Genomic DNA, 17747 nt, shown 5'->3' with positions numbered 1-17747 from the left:
CCGCAAGACGGGATACGCCCCGGTAGTGCTCTCGGTTTGGCGTGTCGTCCCCAAAGATAAAATGGCTACGTCTCTGGTGAAGCAGCACCGCAATCAACAGAGCTCCGGCGAACTGGATGGAGGAGAGGGCAGAGCTTTCGACAGAAAAACAATGCAGAGAGAGAGAGAGAGAAAGCTTATGTTGTTGTGCTTGTGAATGATATGTCAAATGCAGTGGAATGGCTAGCCTATTTATAGGCCAAACCACCATGCAGAGTCAACCAAGCCATGAAGGCTCATCATGGCTCATTCGTAACCGTCGGCGGTTACAAGCTTGTGGCAGGAGTGTGCCTTCCGTGTGTGGAGCGTGTGGATTTCTCACGTGGCAGACGTGTAGGCTTTGACTGTGCCACTCTTGACGATGTGTCAAGCCACTTGGATTGCTGACTCAGCGGTGGTCTAAAAAGATTACTACGGGTCCAGACCCGAGCCCAAAGACCAATTGCCAAGATCCAAGTCCAAGATCGAGATCAAGCCCGAGGCTCGCGAGCGGGCACGGGCTCGGGCGGGCGGTGGCGGCGGCGCGCGCGTATGGGCTCTTTCACCCATCTTGGTCCACTATAATTATTAAGTAACATAAAGTCACTTAATTTAAGCACATTAAAAGATGTGCCACTTCTCCAATGTGGGATAATTAATACTAGTTAATTATTCCCTAAGCTCAAACTCCAAGCTTTAATTAAAACCTAATCATGTCCAACTTTAATCCACTATTTCTCACTCACCGAAAATCGGATTTGAGGAAGTGAATATACTACATTTATATGCGTAAAATGTAGATCGACGCTATATCATTTAATTTCACAAAATTAGATGTCTCGTCACATTTATTATTTGGTCAAAATCCATTGACCGAGCATATTTTATTCCATGATTTCTACCGTTTAAACGTGAAACATCACTTTTGTCTAATTATACCATATTTGTTTAAACAAATACTCCTATAATTAATAAGTTTGGACGCGCTTATGTATATAATATGTAAAACTTAAGCCAATTGCAAAGTTTATTTCTATTTATACTTCTACAATAAGTTTGGTCGCGATTATATTTATGTAAAACTTAAGCCAGTTGCTAAGTTTATTTCTATTTTGGTTATCTACTAATCTCCAGCAAACTGTTCATTATTGATAAAACATATACTCTCTATTCCAATTAAATTGAGTTGTATTCTTTTTAAAATATTTTTGTATTATCATCTAAAATATTCAATATAGCTATGATAATAGTTAAATTTTTTAGTCCAGTAACTACAATACAAAGGTATAAGAGTATAAAGGCACTAATTCGAAAGCTTATTTGATTAAGTCTCTATGACTCAACATATGTGATGCAAATAATGCAAATATAGGTAGGCTATTATGTTTAGAGATGCCATCTATTTAAAACGTCCTAAATTTAAACACTTAGAGATGCAATTAATTAATGCATCTTTAATTTAAGGATGTTTATTTTTGCGTCTTCAATTTTAGTTAGTTTTAAAAATAAATTTAACGCAAGTGATTGTGTTCTTGATTTTGTGTCCTTATAACTAAACTTTTAATATAACATGAATTTATTATATAAAATTGATAAAGTAAGAGAAAAACGGAAAGGAAAAAAATGTATTAATGAAAAATGGGTCCCTCTCCCTCCACATAGAGAGAAATTTTCTATAATAGTACTCCTTCCGTCTCACTTTAGAAGTCTTATTTGAATTTAGTATGAGTTTTAAGAAAAGTAAAAGAAAGTTGATGAAAAAATATAGTGGAACGATAGTTTGCTATTGGGACTACTTGATTAATTAATTTAAGTAGATTGCAATACTAATAAATAATCAGCAATTTCGAAAATGGCATCTCATGAAGCAAGCAAACCTCAGGCAGAAAATGCAGTAGCAATAAATACTAGCTAGTTCAAGTTTAATTATGCATGCATGGGCAAGACTAGAAGGGGAGATGATCGACTCCGGCGGCGGTGATGGAGCTGGACGCGGCGGCGGCGGTGCTCCTCTCGGCGTGGCAGAGCTGACGGAGCTTGGTGGGGACATACCAAATGGAGAGACGAGGATGAGCATTAAAGATGGCGTCGATGTCCCATCCCTGCCTCGCTGCAACCGCAACCAACGGCTTGTAACACGCTTGCCTCCACGCCCCCACATTCTCCCCGCGCTCCTTGAATGCGCGACGCAGCGCGTTCGACGTCTCCTCGTCCAGGCAGTGCAGCGCGTAGCAGTGCACGTAGTGCCGCATCTTCGGCTTGTTTATGTAGTTGGTTCCCGCCTTCTTTGCATAACGGAACACTTGATTCGTCACCTGTCAGTCATAAACAACTTATATTTGTCATTTTGGTTCGTCCTTCGAATTAGTACACCTGTACTTTCACCACACATAATATATTTAATTTTATGATTTTTTATGTTTAATCAGATTACATTTTCTATGTTTTCAATTATTATGAGTGTATAACCCTAGGGGAAGGGGAAGGGGAAGGAAAAGAGAGATACTATTAGAAATGATTATGATTTTCATTGATAGACAGAGTGCTGAGAGAGAAACAGGTGTCAGTAATCTGCGTTTTTTGGATTGATGTGCATTGAATTGATTCTTGTTTGGGCCATTTATTTTTTTTGCAGAGACCAACAGTTCCGTACGCAACCTGTCGAGTTCTCATGTGGACACCTGCTTCTGCAACCTGACCTAATCAGCCCCTTTTTCCCAAAGCCCAATCCTAAACTTATTTCTCACTTCCACAATATTATCATTTTTTATTAATTATTTCTCAAATTTAAAATATTATTCCACTCCATTCTACCTACATACCAACATATTCAATAAAAAAAATAAAATAGCAAGAAATTATAGTAAATACAACAATGATATTAATTGATTGAAAAGTTATTCATGAGTTACCTTGGTGGGACACTTTTCTCCTCTGTCCTTGGCTATGTTTTGGACTTGGATCAAGAACTCGCGGCATTGCTCATAGAGATGGAATAAGTAATCGAGGCCGTTCTTTTTCCCACGCGCCACCTCCCCCGGCTCCGTCACGATAAAAGGGTGCTCCCTCTGCCGCTCATTCCCTCCGTCGTCCTCGGTCTCATCCGCGTCGTCCTCGTCCATCGACGCCATCCTCGACCTCCGCCTCTGCTTCGCCACCACCATCTCCCACACTCCGCTCCCCGCCGCGTCCTTCTCCTCCGATAAACCTACACCCCACACATTATTTTCTTCATGCACACGCAACTATAAACTATAGTTATAAAACAGATCATTATCACGTTGAGACAAAAATGAGGGTTTTCAAAAAAAAAATTTGTTTTGATCCGACCTTCTTGAGAAAGCGCGTCGAGAGCGTGGGACGCGTCGGCGGAGAGGAGGTGGCGGCGGCGCTCGGCCCTGACGGCGGCCCGGATGCCGTATCGCTCGCCGACGAGGAGGTCCCAGCGGAAAATCTGGCAGAGGCTGTTCATCATGTCGTCGAGCTCCTCGTCTCGCATGTCCAAGAGAGTGTTGACGGTGAAACCGAGCTCGGCTATTTTAGCAGCTGTGAAATAGCGTATTCCGTACGCTTGGAAAAGCTCCTCCAACCCGCCCAGCTCCCGCGGAGGTGGAGGAGGAGGGGGAGGAGGCGGCGCGGCGAGACCGCCCCACTTGAACATACTCGCCGAGAAGCCGTCAGGGTCCATTTCTTGATATGGTGATAGCTATAGTTGGAGTTGGAGGTTTGTGGTTGGGGAGTAGGGAGAGACCCCTTTTAAACTTCTCTCCTTTCCTTTACTTTTCTACTTTCCCTTGAAAATTTCATTTCAAATGCGGATAAATGGGATTTAAGAAAACATTTGTTTTTATCAATGACAAGCGGTCTTAAAATTTCTGTTAATTTATTAATGAAAAAGCAAAGAATCATAAACAACTGTTCAGTATTGTGTTAAACAATACTCCCTGCGTCCTCAAAGAATATGCACTTTGGGTTCAGCACGGATTTTAATGTAAAATTGATCAAGTAAGAGAGAGGTAGGGAGAAAAAATAAATAAAGTATTGTTAGTGAAGAATGGATCCAACCTCATTAGAGAGAAAAGACTTTCCAAAATTAGAAAGTGCATATTCTTGTGGGACGGACTAAAAAGGAAAAAAGTGCATATTCTTGAGGGACAGAGAGAGTATATAATTAAAATAGAATATAATTGGACTAAAACATTACTTTATCCGTCCCTGAAAATTTGTCACATATTTCCTTTTTCGTCTGTCCCTAAAAATTTGTCACCTTTCCTTTTACCATTTTTGGTAGTGGACCATATATTCCACTAACTCATTCACACTCACAATTTATTATAAAACTAATATATAAAAGTAGGACTCATATGCCGCCAACTTTTTCAACCCACTTTCTATTACAATTCTTAAAACCCATGCCGGGTCAAATGGTGACGAATTATTAGGGATGGAGGGAGTATTAATTTGTAAGATTATTGGAAAATTCAGAGTTAAATTTGCAAACATGCATTATAGTAGTAAGTGGTGTCATCTGTTGCTAACTTGTTAACTCATCAACGTAGTGTATTAAAAATGTCAATACGATGATAATGAAATGTCAACATAAACTTAAGTTGATATTTTAATACATGTGTTGACATGTGTTGACATTTTAATGTGATCGTGTTGACTTTTTTAATACACTATGTTGATAAGTTAACAAGTTATCAATTTAAGAAAAATTAGCATTATAACGCACCCCATCCCATAGTAGTAATACGTAACTAGGGCGTATAATATAATTTGGGAGTATTTGAGTTGTATTGTTTGTGGTAGTAGTAGTAGTAGGAATAAGTGAATAGCAAAGTGCTTTATTTCTGGAGTTTGCATGATCTGATGAAACACTGTACAGTAGCAGTGAGCAATGTTGTATTGGCTGGTTGAAAGGTGTGATTCAATGTGCCTACTGCATACTATAAGTGAAATTGTCCTTGCTGTAATTATTCTCTTCAAACATAATGTACTTGATCACTCCATGCATCTTTTGTGTTGTCAATTAGGAGTAGTATACATATCTTTTGCTTGGATGCTTCCATTAAATTTAAATCGTATATGCACGTGTAATTGATTGAAATATACATGTAACAAGTTGTTTTGCTATAGAGGATGGTCTCATCATTTCTATATTTTACCAATGTAGTATAAAGTTGCATAAATCAGCAATATGCTGTTCCATGACCCGTTCACATTTAATCCACCCCCGCATTTCTTTTATAATTTTATTCAAGCTAAGAGTATATCATGAATTGTTATCAAGACCATTAAATTTTACTAATTAATTACCACAAAAAAATGAAACTTTAACACCATTAAATTTTACTAATTAATTACCACAAAAAATGAAAACAAAGTTTCATTTAATAATTATTTTGCTTTAGCTTAAAAGTGATAATAAAAAATAATGAATTAACATTTGATTTTTATGTAATTTGTAAATTTAATGATCTTGTTAGTAGTACTCCTACTTGATAGTGAAAATGTTGATAGTACTTGATAGTGGTGTGTGCTCGCTCACAAAAGTTGAATATAGTAGGAGTACGTCATAAATATCTTAATTAAATAAGTGAAACCTAAACCCTAACACTAACATTATGTATAGCCAAGTACAAGATTCTTTGTTAGTGGTGTAAATCTGTAGCAAACCACGAATCAATGGTAAAATAGACCTAAGAAAAGTAATCAAAATATTTCCTCAAATTAGAAGGCTTGATATATAAATAAGAATAGTAATCACAATATTTCTGCAAATTTACATAGATGTTTGAAAAACTTAATTAAGTTGGCCAGTTTTGGAATTGAATTAAGAGTATAGTACTATTTTGGTCCTAAACATATGACCGATTTACGATTTTGGTCCAGAATATTCACTTTTTGAAATTCGAGTCCAAAACATACGAAAATGCTATCGAATAGGTCCTTTTTTACGGTTTCCATCATTTTTCACGGTCAACCATCAATTAACCCAATTTTGACCCGATTAGACTTAATTTGAGATTATTAATTGATTAATATTATGTTAATTATTTTGCTAAATAATTCAATTTTTTAATATTTTGAATATGAAACATCAAACCCCAATTTTTACTAAGTGTGGGTTTTGGTACATCAAACGTCAATCTCTCTCTTTTCTATCTTCTCTCTAGTCACTCTCTCTTTTCTATCTTCTCTCTCGTCACTCTCTAAGAAGAAGAACCCTAATTCTGATTCCGACCAATTATTGTTGGTTGCCATGAGTTGGAAGTCGCCGTACCCAAACGACCGTTCCACCGAAGGTCTCGTCGACGTAAAAAAAGCATATGCGAGGAAGAGGAAGGTCTCGGCTACTGGTAGTTCTGAAAAGAACGATTCACGTCCGTCTGACACCGAACAAGGACCGTCGGCTGCGTCGAGATTTGTGGGTTCTAACCCTAGCTCTCACGCGGATGTCCATTCTTCTCCGAAAATGAACCCTAGTTCTTCAGTCAGTGACCGTCGAGCTCCGTAGATGCAGTGCCTTATGACAATATTTTATTGTGGATGTAATTCGACACTAACTGTGGTTGTTTTTTAGTTTTGTTAGTGTTAGGATTGATGCAGTACCTTATGACAATGTCTTTTTGATCGTGTAAATGTTCAGGACCAATTCGAAGTAAAAAATCAATATGAAGGACCACTCTATATTGTATTTTGTTGTCCATTTATCGGTTCAATTTGATGTCAGTTTATTGACATAGTCGACGAAGAAACAATCACATACGAAGAAGCAATCACATAATGTATGCAACCAACATCAACTACAAAATTTTTTGCTTGTAAGTCTGCAATGGGTGTGCTTAAATGTTCAAGACCAAATGGAAGTAAATAATTTATATGAAGGACTACTTTGTCTTGTATTTTAGGGTTGTCCAATTATTGAATCAGTTTGATTTCTGCCTATTTTTCTAAGAAGAATAAGAAGGATTCACTTCAAAATTCAAATAGGAACAAAAAATTAGGGTTTTCAAACACTCCATCAAACCATCAAATTACTTGAACATACAAATAAGTGTTACAACAACAAAACGAATACCAAAGCGCAAAATATTCACTAATTTCTAATTTTATCCTTAATTTCGGTTAAATTCAATGTCAAATCCTCAAAATCGGCACCACCGAATGCGGTTGGCAAAGAACAGGTCGCGGTTGACGAAGAACAGACCCGTGCTTCGACCTCACGATTTGGCTCGCACCACTTGAAGAAACTGCATTCCTTCCTCTCACATACAAAGTAAAGCTTCCCCTCGATGGTTTGCCTTGGCCGGTGACAATATGAAGCGCCGCCGTCTTCTTACAGTAGCAGAAAGAATAGCTAAATCGAAGGTCTCCGAAGTCACGAACGCCGTTGCTGCTGACGGAGTCTCGACTGCACGTCTAACGCCCCATGTTCGAAGGTGTTTGGTTGTTGCAGAGATGGAGAAAAAAATTAGGGTTTTTTGGGGGGGGGAAGGAACGGGAGAAAGAATGGAGAAATTTGAATGAAATGAAGTGTTGGAGAAAGCGATTATATTACCTAATTTTTAGAATTTTCATTCAATATTTAAAATGTAAAATCCGAATAAAATAAAATAAAAGTTAAATTAGCTACAGTAATTAAAATCAGCTAATCGAGTCAAAATTTGCCTAATTGACGGTTGACCGTCAAGAATTGACGGAACCGTAAAAAAATGACCTATTCAATAACATTTTCGTATGTTTTGGACTCAAATTTCAAAAGTGAATGTTCTAGACCAAAGTCGTAAATCGGCCATATGTTTTGGACCAAAATAGTACTTTACTCTTGAATTAATAGTTACCACTTATCAGAGTAGTTCATGCACTACACTATAGGTACGTTTTCCCACCGTTGATGTTAGAAATTGTGACCATTTGAGTTTTATGGTTACCAAGCACCGTTTTCATGTGAATAAGAGTGAGATATTAAAAGAGGAGAGGAGGGGTGTTAAATAGAAAAGGGACATTTAAGAATTACTATTCCTTGGCAACGTGATAGCAGACAGAGTACAAAAGAAAGTCAGAATTTTTATCAGCAACAAGACAGTGAAGAAGCCAACTACCGGCCCCCCTTCTTCTTATTCCTCCTTACAACCCATGCATCTTATACCATTCTTTATTTCTTTCTATCACTATAAAAGAAATTTTATGCTCAATCTACACTAATATTTTTAGTAAAATGAAAGATATATGTGTAGTATTTAGTTTTATTTAGTTTTCATGAGAACCTACTCCTATGGCTATATCTATATTTAGTTCTCCTTTGCAGCCAATTGAGAGATAAAGTATATACTCCATCCGTTCTCATATTTAACCTCTTCTATTTTAAAACTCATGCTATCCATAAATTGAACTATTTTTCATATACGGAGTGAATATATCTATGAAGCTTGTACATGCACCATTTGAATATACGTATATAAAAAACGCCAAAATAGATTTCACTTTTACATAAGTCTAGGCAGCAAATTCGAATCCAGCTTTTGCAGGGAAGATTATCCTTAAACAAGATGGGTCAAGCTAGGTAACATAGTTATGATAACGGTCTTTTGCATCCTCTGTATTCAATTGCTGATATCTATTTTTCTTCCACCTCGGACTTATCAATCACAACGATCAGATATATCAATTTTCTATTTTATTACTTATTTTAACTATTGAATTGCTGCCATCAAAATACATGCTCCCTCCGTTTACGAAAAAAAGAGCATATTTACCATTTTTAGTTATCCACGAAAAATAAAACACATTTAAAAAATGAAAGTTTTCAACAACTTTTTTCTTACCTTTTTCCCTTATTTCTTACTAATAATATGGATCTCACATTCCACTAACACTACTTCTCTTTTACTTTTTCCCTTTTCTCTTACTTTACCAATTCCACATTAAAACTCGTATCATTCACAATGTGTCCTAGTTTTCATGGACGGAAGGAATATATCCTAGGAATCACTACTTATAAATTAATTACTGTAACAATAGGGAGTTCTTCAAAATACCTAGTACACTAGGTTTTGATACTCTTGATATGATGTACATTTTCTTTTTACATATGAATATATATGACCTAGAATAGTATTATTGTACCAATAAAAATTATCATTAATGTGTCTTGCGCACCTTTGGACCACATTGCATATTGACCATGCAAATTTATTCACGTAAATATATACAATTAGAATTTTGTTACTATAAAAAAGTATCTATAATTTGATATGTATTTTATAATATAATAATTAAATTGCGACAGTTACATAAATTTAAAGCTATGAGATATTTTTTGGTAAAGAAAAAGTCGTATCCTATAATGTGAATAATGACAATGGTTATTGGTATATAAATACATGAATTTGCAATATTTTCCCCGAATTTTATTTTTTAGAATGCAAAATGTATGAACTTTGGAATTCTCTGATTTTTTTTGTAAATAAAAAATCAAAACATATCTGAAAAACTAAAACACATGCGGCAACTAAAACAATTTAATCTTAATTTTATTAACTAAAAAATGAAAATTTACAACCCACATCTAATACTTCTACATATTTCACCTATCTCTCTCTCTCTTTCGTTCTCTCTCCTCATTCTTCATCACAAACTCCTTTTCTCTGTATTTTATTTCTTGGTGTATGGAGTAGATAGGAAATGGCATAGGTGATCCCAATTAGAATAGAGTTGATTTTGAAAATTGAAAGATGTATCAATATATTGAATATTAGCATGAGCAGATTTTATCCCTAAAATCACGCTCGATAATCGATATAGTACATCAATTACATGCATTTATTTTTTTTATATAAATTGAATTAATAATCATCAATGTTTATATGGATTAAGTCTTGGGCTTTTGTTCATATTTGACGTGGGCTTTGTTTACATTTTTTGGGATCCAACTATTTCGATCGCAACAAAATTTATAAGAGCAAAAAATAAAAGCTCTCTCGCTCTTGGTCTATTCCTAATTCTCTCTCCTCCAAATCTAAGTTTTACCGTTCTTTTCTTCTATTCTTTCTCCGATTTTCGGCGGGAAGCGGAAATCAAGATTATGAATCAAACAATTCGGTAGGATGGAAGTTGTGAGGAGATCACATTCTCTGATGCGCCCATTCCATTGGGGATATGCCGCCATTTTCAGCCCTAATTCTTACTCCACTGCCGCCTCTCCTCAAATCCTTTATCCATCCACAGGTTGTTCTCTTCCTAGTTTCCTACTTCGCCTTTTCATTTTATTTTATTTTTACTTTTTCTTATTCTCATTATGTGAAAATGGTGGATATATTATTCAAATTTCATGAGTGGCATCCTCCTGTATTCTAGTCGATTGAGCCTATTCCGGATTTATCTATTGTGAGCCAATTTTGAATTGGCTAACTTTCTAGTAGAACATAGATACTTGAACGAGACCTTTATTTTATTTTGCAGTTATAATTATTGGCAAATATCCTCTTTTTTTGTTCATTTCTCCTTTTATCAAAGTAATTAAAGCTATGGACTTGAATACTAGTAATCATCCTGATTTGAGATGATCTAGCTATGTTGAAGTGCATATGCTGGTCTGGCTTATATACGCACCAGGCAATTTTGAGAAGTTACCTATGCAATCTTGTTGTGGTTTATGCTCAAATTTTTAAAAAGTTGTCATTTGGAAATCCGGTTTGATATTTTGTGCTTTGTTAGTGGCGTGGCTTTTGTAAGATGTGAACTGTAGCCTCTGTTAGTGTTGGTCTACTTTAATTCACAAGAATATATTTCAACATTACACGTGTGTCCCTTTGGGTTGAGAGCCCAGTATAGCATTCTTTACTATGATAGTAGGAGTAATATATACATAGTGATTTTTGTTACTTATTGTAACTTGTTTCATTCTAACAGCATACTAGTTCTCTATAATTCCATTTGCTCAACTTGAAAGAGCGCAATATTTTGCAGCTTGTCTAAGCTCTGAATGTGATTTTACTTTTTCTGATGATTTCTTCATATGATCAAACCCTTTTCTGCATTCTTGAATCATGCAAGCTTCCATCCAGTATCAGAACTGCAGCTACTGTGCATGGTAAAATCTTAAAACAAGGATCTGAACCCCCTCACTTTTGTCCAGTTTGGTTAAGGCATATGCAGCTTGTAACAACTAACAAACCCAAACAGGCTCACTAGCTGATCACTGAAATATGTTCACGGAGTTCTAATGTGAATTCTGCCAATCTGTCGATTGACAGTTTTGTGAAGAATGGGGAAATTGATACTGCCAAGAAAGTGTTTGACGTGTTACCCACTCGAGATGTGGTGACATGGAACTTAATAATTGGAGGTTACATAAGAAGCGGATTGTTTGTGTAAGCTATAGGTATGTTCGAAGAGATGTTGGTAGCAAATATTGACCCGGATGGGTTTACGTTTGCTTCTGTGGTAACTGCATGCTCAAAGCTTGGTTCTCTTAACCATGGAAAGTATGGGCATGGCAGTGGCGAATCCAGATTTTTTGAATTGGGGGTGCGAATTTTATACTCCCTCCATCCACGAAAAATAGGCAAGTTTTACCATTTTGGTCCATATACGAAAAATAGACTACGTTCAAAAAGAAAAGTTTTCAACCAATACTAACTTTACACATGATTCTAAATATGAACCTCACAATCTACTAACACGCATTCCACTACCTTTTCTCTCCCTCTCTCTTACTTTTTCCTATCTCTATCTCACTTTACCAATTATATATTAAAATCCGTGACAGTTACAATCTTTGTCTATTTTTCATGAACGGATGAGTATTAAATATAACACATTAAAAATTCAATAATATTTAAAATAAGATCAATATTCAATTTTAAAGTCAATAATTAAACTAAGAATTAGTATCACATAAAAATAGTTATAACATAACAATAGAACAAAAGAATAAAAAGTGTAACCTATATAACATCTAATAAAAAACATGAAGACTAATTTAATTTCCGAATTCATATCAAAGTATTAAAATGTTAATAAAAAAATAAAACAAAATGCAACTACCTAATATCTAAAATAAAAATAGAAAAAAAAATTCATACACATACATTGAAAATATAAATGAGATATAAAAATATAATAAAATACATCAACCTGATACTTAACATACAAAAGCAACCTAAAATATGCCTCAACAGAAATATGAGACAGTGGGGAATCGAACATGAGTCTTTCGTGTTGAGAAAGATACAACAACCGCTAGACCACAAAAGGTTTTTGTTAAAGAAGTATCAGTAATACATTAAGAACACATTATTTTGGGGGTACACTTGTACCACCTTGTTCTTAGCTGGATACGCCAGTGGTGCATGGTCTAATGACAGAGAGAAGGATTGAACTTAATTACATATTGTCATCTGCCCTGGTGGACTTGTATTCAAGATGTGGAAGAATTGAAACGGCAAAATCGATATTCGACACTGCTGATAAAACTGATGTTTCAGTTTGGATAAATGGATTAGCAATGCTTGGTCTTGCTGCAGATGCAATTTCAGTGTTCTTGGCCATGAAAGGGGAAAATATTACACCTGATCCTGTAACATTCATTGGACTCATCACAGCATGTAGCCACTGTGGTCTTGTTCAACAAGGTCGCAAGTATTTTGATATGATGAAGAAGGATTTCTCAATTCAACCACAACTTGAGCATTATGGAGCAATGGTTGACCTGTTTGGACGGGCTGGACTTCTAGAAGAAGCTAATACTATTATTAGTGAAATGCCAATGGAGCCTGATGTGGTTATATGGAGGACTCTGCTTAGTGCTTGTAGAACTCACAAGAACTCTGTGTTGGGTGAATTTGCTGTTGGAAAAATGAAGCATCTCTCTAGTGGAGATTATGTCCTGTTGTCGAATATTTATTGCTCCGCTAAGGAATGGGATAATGCGGAAACTGTAAGGTACTCCATGAATAAGAAGAGAGTTCATAAGAGTGTCGGAAAAAGTTGGGTTGAATTGCATGGTGCCATTCACTACTTCAAGGCAGGCGATAGGTCACACCCAGACACTGAACCAATATACAGAGTATTAGAAGCTTTGTCCCATCGCTCTAGAATGGAAGGATATGTCCCTGCACCAGACTTGGTTTTGATGGATATATCAGAGGAAGAGAAAGAAGAAAACTTGAACTATCACAGTGAAAAACTAGCTTTGGCCTTTTCTATCCTAAATTCCAGTCCTGGAACTGAAATCTCAATCTCTAAAACCTGCGTACTTGTCTTGATTGCCACTGTTGGAATAAAATTGTATCGAAGGTACTGCATAGATTAATCACAGTGAGGGATAAATTCGATTTCATCGGTTTGAAATGGGCTCCTGTTCCTGTGGAGACTATTGGTAGGTAATATTTAATTTTGTAAGTCAGCCATGCTGGTTCGAATTATGCATATGAGGGAAATGGAGACCATAGTGGTCATCAGATGTGGTACTCTAGTATAATGTGTAAACTACGTAGTTAAGGACCATTCATTGGTTATGTGATGGCTGCTGCAACTAGGACCACCAACCATGGCAAGAGTGGGAGAATCTGATAAATCATGTCATTGTTGGAGCTCAATGAAATGTTTGGAGGTCTTGAGCATATATCAGAAAGAGCGGAATGAACTTCTCATAAGTAGGAAATGTGGTCGTCACTGAAGAAAATAAATCTACAGTGATTTAATACTGTGACCAACAAGACTGATGAATAAATGAATGGTTACCCTTCACCTACAATAAATTTGTTTACCCCCAGACCCTCCTGCTAATGCAGGATACAGGGTCTGCCATTAACAACAAGCAATTAGCTTTTGTCTCACCTGTATTAGTCCATACCACAGCATACTTAGCATTTACTACAAGTTAAAGCCAGATTCCTGGTCTTGTTTAAGTCAGTGTCCGGATGTCCAAGTAGATATATAGTTGTGCATATAATGACAATTACTCGGTTTACAATATCATACGACATATACTTGCTATTTTATTGTTTCTGGACTAGTAAAGGAAGCTGGAAAACAACATCAAAGGTACTCTATCGATATAGCCATGTACCTAGTACGGATTACATAATTTGTGATCTGGGATGCATTGTGATCAAGTAGGCATTTTGAATTGGAACCAGCTGCAGTTTGCCTCCATAAATCTCCGGCAGCTGGTTTTTGTCTATGTCTTCCAGCAGAGTCTCATGCAGTCTCTTATCATCAACAAACATGACCTTGTACAATGGGACACCAAATCAAATGACCGCACTATGCAGCTTTCAGTAAAAATAGGTACTCTCACCTTCTCCCTTGTTTTTTTGTCGATAAATGGGTAGACAAGCTTCCACATCATCGTAAATATATATGGTGCGTGAACAATGAAGAGTTTCCCTAGCCTTTCTGGGTAGTATTCCTGTGTTGAAAGATCAGTATTAGGAAGAATTATTCTTCTGTTTTATCAATGGCTATATATTTCGATTTGACATGTTCACTGGTATAACTCTAACCTGTAAAATGGTAATTGCTGCAAGGTTTGCACGCAAGTCGCTGTTACAGAATCCGTATCCTTGCAGATCTCCGATGATCGTGAACTTCTCCACCCCATCAGGAATCCTGCTTTCAAGAAACAGACTTTAGCACAAGCTAGTGGTGTTGATTATTTTTCAAGAATTCATATGTCTATGTGTGATTTTGGAACTTGCACAAACAATTTCAGTCCAGTCAAACTAACACATTGTGTGTGAAGAAAAAAATGCAGCACCTTTGACACAGCTTGTCAAGGGCAAACACCAAGAAACCTAGAAATTGAACCATGGCATGTCAGAAACGAGTAGTTGAAGAGGAAGAAGAGTAAGAAGAAGCAAGACGCACGCTTGAATTCATCGAGGCCTCCTTTCCTGGGAAGATGTCTAGAACCGAAGACCAGGGAAATCGGGCGGCCTTTCTTATCTGTTCCCTGCAGAAACATCTTGTTCTGAGCAATCTCATTTGGCACCTCCGATTCTGAAATGAAACCCTTTGGAACGAAGGTTTGTCTCCAGCTTAAGCACTTGATTAGCATTGCCGATGCTTTCTCCACGTCCAGATCGCGCGCACGGAGAAACCTTCTCAGCGTTGGCTCATCTACATCCTGCAGCTTATCACATTTATTGAGTGCATCTTGCAACTGCCATGATGTAATTGCATTACCAATTCTGTCGATCATAAATTAATTTGCATTTTTATATCTTCTACTGCTGTCATTACAAGCTTATAACATGTGAAATCATGATTGTCTATTCATTTTGCCAAGATAAATTGTTTTGTTCATAAATTGCTTTTCTGTAATTATTTTAGATGAAAGTTAATTTCTAGTGGTCAAAACATTTCAAACAAAATCGTATAATTCTATCCGCCACAGTGAATATTAACTTTTTTATGATAATTATACGTTTTTGTTTTGATAATGCTTCTTCATAAATCGTACTGTAATAATAGTTCTTTTATGATAATAATAGATCATAAAAAGATCAATGATGCAAATTTCTAGAAAATGGGTTTATTGGTCAAAGAAATTTGCTTACATCAAATTCCTAAAAAATAAAAACTCATGTATTTATGAAAAAAAAAGGCTATAAAAACCAAAATTTGGGTATATTCCATTCCATATATTTATATATAACTTAATTTTTCGATAATCTGAAACTATCACTTAGAAGCGACTAAAGGTAAGCTAGCTAGCAAACCCCAATGAAGAAATTTAGAACACGATAGAGAAAAGTAAATAGTAGATTCAATCCTCACAAGCTACTTCGAAAATGATATGTATAGGTTCATTTCAAATAGTTAGTTTTAATTTTTCATAATTTACAGGAACCGTTGTCATTTAAATAACAAATTTTCATTATTATCTGATCAATTTCGTAACTTTTGAAACTAGATAATAAAATTATAAATTTGCAACTTTTTTTGTTGTTCCACAGTCAAAATTGACATTAATATGATATGAAAACAAAACAGACATTATTAGAATGTTATTTAAAAGACGGCGATATATCTAAAATGACATTTTGTCGTCATACTATAATATTTGATTTTAGTCATATTAATTCAATTTTAATTATTATGAGATAATTGGAAATTTATAGTTTTATATTTATTTTAAAAGTTATGAAATTGAAAAAAAAATATTTTAAAAATAGTTTAAATATCAATTATTCTTAATTTTATCATATTAATTCGGTGGCCTCCACACAAGTGGCTAAAATGTGATATCGACCTATCGCTGCAAGGAAATAAATATTCCACCTGTCACCATAGAACCAATTCATTTAAAGTGACATAAATTTTAATGCATAATTAATAAAATAATAAAAAATGAGAAAAAATAATTAAAATTATACAGTATAATGGTGAGACCCATAAATAGTTAAAGAGAATGAGAAAAAGAATGTCAAAAATAGATATGAACTATTTTTATGGGACAGACGAAAAATGAAATATAGCCTATTAAGTATTATAAGATGGGTAGAGTAGTAAAAACATCATTAAATCCACCATTGGATCTTTTATTGCACATAACTAAACGTCTAAACCTCTTGTTCCTCCTATATTATTACCCAAATTTTGTTTTGCACAAGTACTTTGAGTGTATAATAGATCTATAACAATTTTTGTACTTAAACGTCCATAAATGCCAGCTATACTAATGAATTTTGCATACCAACTCTCCAGTGATATAAAAATCCTAACTATCAATATGTATCTTTTAATTTTAATTAAAAAAAATTATGCCAATACTCGTTACACAGTACCTTATTTCAAATGCAAATCCGAAACACCAAAACATGTAAATGTAAACAAGGACACATTCTATTTGAGATTATATTTTCTCGTTATTGGAACCAAAATTAATTATAATACGGAAAACATATTCAATACTTTTTGCCTTTACAAATGTCACTTAAATTTGCGATTCAACTTTACATATAATAATGTTTCATTAAATGAGTTATGCTTCAAAATTCAAACCATATGCAACTAAAAAATCACATAATATTGTACCTTGAAGGAGGGATATTTCATTTGGAGAGCTGTTCGCATAAGCTCAAGCTTCTTCTTTTCGTCTCCATCATCAACTTTTTCATCTCTATCTTCCATTGTTTTTTCTGGAGAATGAAAAACATCCTTGTCTTCTTCCATCGCACATACCATATAGTAGTAATTAATTTTTGAACCAAATTCTTGTCCAAAAGAAAACTAATAGTTCTCTGAGGAAATGTAGTTGCTATTGAATATATAGACCAAAAATAGATGGATAGAAGCTGGTGCAGTTGACGAATTTAATGGCTTTGTCATTATATAATAATACTAATAATCATAATAATAATAATAATAATAATAATAATACTATATTAGTACTTTTTTATTCTTTTGGTCTTTTCAGTGATGAATCAAAATATTGTCTTAATTTTGGTGACTTTCCAATCGGATGTCAGTCAAGATCTGATCTACTAATCCATTCAATTCATTTTAGAAAATACTATTGTTCACTTAGATTGAATCATTGAATATTAAGTATATGGGAAAATCTAGAAATATTAGTTGGCCCAATTTACTAAGGCTTCCGGTATCTGGTTCGAGCTAATTAAGTAGTACTCCACTACAATAGTATTAAAATTTGAATCTTAACCTCTTTTTCTTGGGTCAACTTGTTTGGTTTTAAATTGAATTGACGTCTA

At 35.2% G+C, this 17747-nt stretch overlaps 2 protein-coding genes and 1 pseudogene across 3 annotated transcripts; 1 reads left to right on the top strand and 2 right to left on the bottom strand.

The window, feature by feature from the left end:
• Positions 1 to 1783: 1783 nt before the first annotated feature.
• On the bottom strand, positions 1784 to 3851 carry LOC121743635 (floricaula protein-like). Its single transcript, XM_042136966.1, has 3 exons — positions 3349 to 3851; positions 2931 to 3226; positions 1784 to 2333 (listed from the first exon to the last, which is right to left on the bottom strand). The coding sequence occupies exons 1-3, from the start codon at positions 3704 to 3706 to the stop codon at positions 1965 to 1967; spliced, it is 1023 nt and encodes a 340-aa protein (XP_041992900.1). The 5' UTR covers positions 3707 to 3851; the 3' UTR covers positions 1784 to 1964.
• Positions 3852 to 10027: 6176 nt separating this feature from the next.
• LOC121744587 lies at positions 10028 to 13811 on the top strand (annotated as a pseudogene).
• A 139-nt stretch (positions 13812 to 13950) lies between these two features.
• Positions 13951 to 17310, bottom strand: LOC121744586 (phosphatidylinositol transfer protein 3-like). 2 transcript variants are annotated; one of them, XM_042138181.1, is made up of 6 exons: positions 17071 to 17310; positions 14899 to 15193; positions 14789 to 14825; positions 14535 to 14640; positions 14330 to 14440; positions 13951 to 14261 (listed from the first exon to the last, which is right to left on the bottom strand). In XM_042138181.1, the coding sequence occupies exons 1-6, from the start codon at positions 17218 to 17220 to the stop codon at positions 14109 to 14111; spliced, it is 852 nt and encodes a 283-aa protein (XP_041994115.1). In that variant the 5' UTR covers positions 17221 to 17310; the 3' UTR covers positions 13951 to 14108. The 2 variants fall into 2 exon arrangements, with proteins under 2 accessions (XP_041994115.1, XP_041994116.1); XM_042138182.1 differs by having other exon boundaries at positions 14899 to 15157; positions 17071 to 17306.
• Between the last annotated feature and the right edge of the window lie 437 nt (positions 17311 to 17747).

The sequence above is a fragment of the Salvia splendens genome, chromosome 8 (genome assembly GCF_004379255.2).
Source record: "Salvia splendens isolate huo1 chromosome 8, SspV2, whole genome shotgun sequence".
Taxonomy (NCBI): domain Eukaryota; kingdom Viridiplantae; phylum Streptophyta; class Magnoliopsida; order Lamiales; family Lamiaceae; genus Salvia; species Salvia splendens.
Note: the sequence above shows the minus strand (reverse complement) of the source record. Positions and strands in the feature narration are given on the sequence as shown.